Consider the following 5,909-nt stretch of genomic DNA (forward strand, 5'->3'; position numbering starts at 1 on the left):
CATGCATACGACCACAAGAAGCGAGTCCATTGAAAAATAGTCCAAGCATTTTGTTAACGTTATTTGTTATTTTTTCTCCCGTGGAAATGGCAGAGAACCTATATCATATATCATAGTATAATGAGACATTTAAAACGGTAGAGTGCGCTGCTGCTGTCCGTAGGTTGTGGTGTGGATTTACAGTGGTAGCAGCAAGATGGCCGCCTCACTTCTGCATGTCGCATTGAAGCAGGAGCACGATGGACGGGTCACTCTTGGCCGCCTCTTTAAACTCCTCCAGTGAGATTTGGTCGTCGTTGTTTTTATCCATCTTGCTGAAGATCTTGTCCACCCTCTGCTCCGGTGTCAGGCCGTCCTCGTTCATCTTCATCATGATCACGGTGCCCACCATTTTGTAGATTGCCTAAAAATAAAACAGTAATATCAAAATAAAGCTGTGGAGCAAACATCATGGACTGAGCTCCCACAGCTGTCACTGTGTCCTCGGGCAAGACACTAAACCCACCTCACCCCCAGAGTCTGTGTACACTGGTGTATGAATGTGTGTGTGAATGTGTGTCTGAATAGGTGTGTGAATGTGTCTGTGAATGTGTGTGGTTCCTTCTTGTAAAGAGCTTTGAACCTTGAAGGTGGAGAAGTTGTATATAAAAAGGTGACTGTGAGTGACCATTGGATATTGCGCTCTACAACAGGACTGTCATGATAATTACTATATCGATTTATCGTTCAATATTCACCTTATTTCTCAGTCTGTCCCAGGGCAGCTGTGGCTACAGTAGTAGTTTCCACCACTGAGTGTGGAGTGAATGAATAATGAAGTGTAAAGTGCTTTGTGTGTCTTGAAATACATAAATGCAAAGATTTATTAATTGGTTAATTATTCAGCCCCGCCCACTTTTGTCTCTAAGTGCACCTACATAGCGCTCTCTAGTGGTGACTTTTCCACTTAGCAATAGAAACTGTATAAAGGAGTGAACAGGAGTGTGACGCCACCCACTGCATCAGTCAAATGAAGCTCATCGAGGCTGCAGCTATAGGGGCAAATCTGAAGCCTACAGTTCCATATTAGGAATTTATTTGCAGACAAAATGCAAAATAAAAACACCAGGATCATGTAGAGGGGGTTAATACCAACATTTTAAGACCAAAATAACGAGGCTCACAGGAGCAGTTACAGAGAGACGGGTGCCAATTTTTCAATGCAAAGTGCATTGGAGCCAGAGTCGATAAAGTTGGACTCAGGCCCATGTTCACTTCCTGTTTGGAATATACAGTCTATCAGCAATACTTAAAAAACAGAGCGAACTGTTTCAGTGCAGACTATATGAAGAAATATCTGTTATGAAACACCTTTAAATTTTAATTCTTACTAGTCTTATGACAGAAACAAAGTCTTGTCAAGGCATTTTAAAGGAAAAAGTAGCATATTCACCATTTTGTTAGCATCCACAAAATGTTGCAATAAATATGATAGTGTGAGATGTATGTGGTGAAAATCCTCCAGAGAGTTGGAGCATTACCTATAGGACACTATTTCAGGTTTGTGTTTGAGATGAGGGACTGGCAGGAGCTGTTGTTGATGGTGGTTATATAATGGACAGAAGCCTACACAGGTTTGTCAAAGAGCTCAGAGTGGATATAGGAGCTTAATGTGGGAAGAGGAACGTGACTCATCATTTTTAAAAGGTTAAAACTGCAGTACCCAACTTTTAGTTTAAATTAGTAAATTTAGTTTGCTTTTCACCCATACATTTTTGTGTAAAAGAAGCACTTTGTGACGGTCAGACCACTGCAGCTCTCTGCAGCTACTGTAAAACCTATCAATTATGGAAGAAAGAATGGATTGACTGTGGTTGTGTGGTAAATCCTTATTTTCTGTCTGGAAAAGTTTTTCTTATTCTCTTCACAGGCCTGAAGGAGTCATGCATATGAACAGTTGAAATAACCAAAGAATTTATACAAGTTTGGAACAAGTACCAGGTGTCAGTTTGTGAACTGATGAGCCCGCTCTCAGTAAACATGCATGTTTTTTAAGATACTTTTGACAAAAGCCCCAACAGTAATAGATAATTGCAGGAAAGATAAGTTTAATGCCACACTGTAGGACAGGGGTCTCCAACATGTAGTTCTCCACCTCCTTCTGAAAGAAACGTATTGTGCTGAATAAGTTAGATTTGATTGATTAAATGCTTCATTTAATACCTAACTTTGTAAACTAATAAATAGATAATGATTTATGTTTTAAAGACATCTAACTGTACCCCATCTAAACCTCGCCTTGACTCTCATATACTCAATTCCTTGTGACTGCTAAAACTAGTAGCTCTCTGGGATTTTGGTTTTGTAAAAGTCACTCACAGGAGGAAAGAGGTTGGAGACCACTGCTGTACAACATACCAGGCAAAGCAATAACTTCGTCATGGAGACGACAGGTGAGAGACACCCCACCACAAAGGTTACATAGTCCAACTTTAAAGGGCCCATTCTCCCTGAGTCCTCCTCCCTGAGTCCTCCTCCCTGAGTCCTCCTCCCTGAGTCGTGTCTCTGGGTCCTCCTCCCTGAGTCGTGTCTCTGGGTCCTCCTCCCTGAGTCGTGTCTCTGGGTCCTCCTCCTGAGTCGTGTCTCTGGGTCCTCCTCCTTGAGTCGTGTCTCTGGGTCCTCCTCCCTGAGTCGTGTCTCTGGGTCCTCCTCCCTGAGTCCTCTCTCTGGGTCCTCTGCAGCAGCGGTGACTCTGCTCTGACTTTATCGATACGACAAATGTCAAAATGCTCCAGTATCAGTCTCACTCTACTACGCCCATTGTTCTGCTACAAATAGACTCATGTAATGTGATACAACTGCAGCGTATTTTTATAGCACGCCCTCCTCTCCTACAACTCCACATCAAACTCTCTATCAAGAGCCCTCTCTCCATCTCTCCATCTCTCCATCTCTCCATCTCTCCATCTCTCCATCTCATCTCTCCATCTCTCCATCTCTCCATCTCACCATCTCTCCATCTCTCCATCTCTCCATCTCTCCATCTCTCCATCTCTCTATCACACTGCACATTATGTCATGTGATGGTTATTGGGGTTTAATGCCTATTTTTGTCACTCTTTAGAATATTTAGGATTCTGTGAATGAAAATACCATGATATAATAACCTAATGTGCCATAACGAAGCAGTGTCGGGAAGAACATTCAGAATACACTATTGTGAACTTGTCTTTGAACCCTTATATACTCTGACTGTCCTTTCCCCTCTCACCTCGATGATCTCCAGCATCTCGACCCGTGTGATCTTGCCGTCTCCGTCCAGGTCGTACATGTTGAACGCCCAGTTGAGTTTCTGCTCAAAGCTCCCCCTGGAGGTGATGGACAGAGCGCAGATGAACTCTCGGAAGTCGATCGTCCCGTCTCCGTTCTTATCGAAGGTCCTGAAGGCGTGCTGCGCGAACTTGGATGCATCGCCGTAAGGAAAGAACTGAAGAGAGAAACAAACAAGACAAAAACACACTTTGTATTTAAGTAAGTTTTATTTATGTAAGAAGTATTAACAAACAGATGGAGCTGAGTTTTGTTGTGTTTTGTTTGAGTGACTGTTTATTATTAGTCTGACTACATTTCCAAAGCCTGAAATGCTCTGTTCCACCTTGTGATGTCATATAGTGTTACTTTTCAAGTGAACAGCTCCTTTTACCTTTAGTTCAGTAGAGATTGGCAATTCAAGATCTGAAATGATCCAAATGATTCTAATGATTCTATGGATTCTATGGAGTTTAAAAACACAGAGGAGCACTTCCTGTATCACCACATGACATCACAAGGTGAAACAGAGTGTTTTAAGTTTGAAGAGCTCAGTCTAAATGTGCAGGTTTGTGTGTTAAACATGTGAATGAAACAAAACGCAAGTCCATGTCTGTTTGTGATGAGGAAACGACATTAGAGCAGATCAGAAAAGAGCATAATAAAGACTTTAATCATGATAAGAGTATTTCATGACAGCTACAGATGTGTAAGCTGTATTGTTTTGATTCTTTGCGTCAGGTGAGTGGCTCAGTGCAGACTGTCCCAGATCTCCACATGTTCAGGAGGAGCTTTCTCTTTGTGCTGACACTAGAGTTAATAGAACAACAAACAATTATCCTTATTTTTAATGGTCCAATCACAGCTATTATCTCATGTCTCAAATATGGAAAACTTTAATCTCTTGAATATTGAATATTAATATTAGTTAAGTATAGTAAATTATAATATAAATTTGACATCATTTCGCAGTCCAATAATTTTGGAAATTCTTGTTGAAATAAGCTCAAATTTTCAAAGAATGTACAGAAACAGATCAAGATTTTATACTGAATGTTTTCTTTTTGTTGTGTTTTCAGGTTGAGTTGTTCACTCCCAAACAGAAGTCATTTTGTGTTTTGGAATCTTCTGCACACACTCACCTGAGACTGTACAGCTTCAATACAACATTTGGAAAAACTTCAACAACTGGGAACAAATTTGGACGTGGGACCAAAAACCTAAAGAGGAAGGGTCTTATGCAGGACTAAAGGATCTGGTGCTGCAAACTGTCCTTCGAGGAATCTGGGTTTCCAAACTTGTTCTCCTTGTGGACTTCTTGGGGCTTTGCAAGAGTTTTCCATGAACTTGCTCGATTTTCTCTTCTGATGTTGATGATCATATACCAGATCCATTAGTCCTGCATAATATATTCTCTTCTCTTTGGTGAGCGAGTGTTGTGTTTCGTAAGGAATTGTCTTCAAAAAGAACCCAAGAAGTTAATGTACAAAAGAAGACAAAAGGAATGTTTGGGGATTCTGCGTGTGGTCTTGGCCATGGCTCATTTCAGGATTTAAATCATGAATCTATGGCCTGCACATTGTTGGAAACAAAAGATCTCCATGTATTTCAGTTGCACAGTAGTTTTGTTGTGTTGACATTTATGACAAAGCCTCATATTAAGGAGGATTTGGGCCCCTTTAAGTACATTGTATAATCCAGGTCTGTTTTAAATAATGGAGATCAGGAAGCTGCGTGCACTAACAGCTTCAGTCACGTGACTCCGGACGGTGAGAGGCTCAAATCTCCCAAAACAGAATCAAAACGGATTATTTCACTGCACCGGACAATGCAAAAATGTGCCTGTTTCAAAATAGACATTATGGTTGTCAGAAATATTTTTTCAAATCTGATATTAAAACTAGTATCAAAACTAATCGATACTCGTCTGAGCGGGTATCGATACTAAAAAGTCACATTGACAGGACAGAAATGAACATTTCATAGATAGCTTTAGAACAACATTAAACTGTAGTATTTTCTTTCCCCATGTGTGTTATATGTGTGTAATGGTCAGTGGTGCAGTAGGTTCATGTTGGTCCATGTGTGTACTAGTCTATGTGCTCTGACACTTGTTCTCATACAGCTCAACATCATTCTAAACACATTCAGGAAAGACTCTGCTCTGTCCTGTCAATGGGACTTTTTCAGGATCGATACCTGTGAAAAAAGAACCTCTAGTTTTGATATAAGTTTAGTTTTGAGTAGTAGTAGCCAGTGTTGTATCTGAATGTACCTGTGAACTGAACGCACCGTGTTCCTGCCTGATGAACGAAATGTGAGCATGTTCATTCTGTGAACGGCATGTGCTTCTATTTAACTTCATTCAATACAGTGCCAGATTCTTTATGATTCTTTACAGTGTGCTAAACACAGTGTAAAGAGCGCTTAAGATTTAGCGGAAAAGCATTCAATCTGGCAACAACACGAGCCACCAGCGTCGCATCGCCGCATGCGTCATCGAAACAAGACAAAACAAAAAAGCAGCAGGAGGCGACTGTAGCAGGAGCAACATGAATTCATCATCTGAACATTTAAAAGAGCTTCTATGACAAGGTCACTGAGGAAGGGGATAAGCTCAC

General features: G+C 40.9%; 1 protein-coding gene across 2 annotated transcripts in view; it reads right to left on the bottom strand.

Annotated features, from left to right (window-relative positions):
• Positions 1-205: 205 nt before the first annotated feature.
• LOC110156330 (visinin-like protein 1) overlaps positions 206-5,909 on the bottom strand; it is a 7,112-nt gene continuing 1,408 nt past the window's right edge. The window contains exons 2-3 of one of the 2 annotated variants that reach the window (XM_020920534.1): positions 3,251-3,466; positions 206-403 (exon numbers count right to left, since the gene is read on the bottom strand). In XM_020920534.1, the coding sequence (XP_020776193.1) occupies positions 206-403; positions 3,251-3,466 (414 nt within the window). The remainder of the gene's footprint in view (positions 404-3,250; positions 3,467-5,909) is intronic. The other variant, XM_055157665.1, reaches the window with a different exon arrangement.

This window comes from Boleophthalmus pectinirostris, unplaced genomic scaffold (assembly GCF_026225935.1).
Source record: "Boleophthalmus pectinirostris isolate CB_2022bp ecotype Guang Dong unplaced genomic scaffold, ASM2622593v1 HiC_scaffold_10, whole genome shotgun sequence".
NCBI lineage: Eukaryota > Metazoa > Chordata > Actinopteri > Gobiiformes > Gobiidae > Boleophthalmus > Boleophthalmus pectinirostris.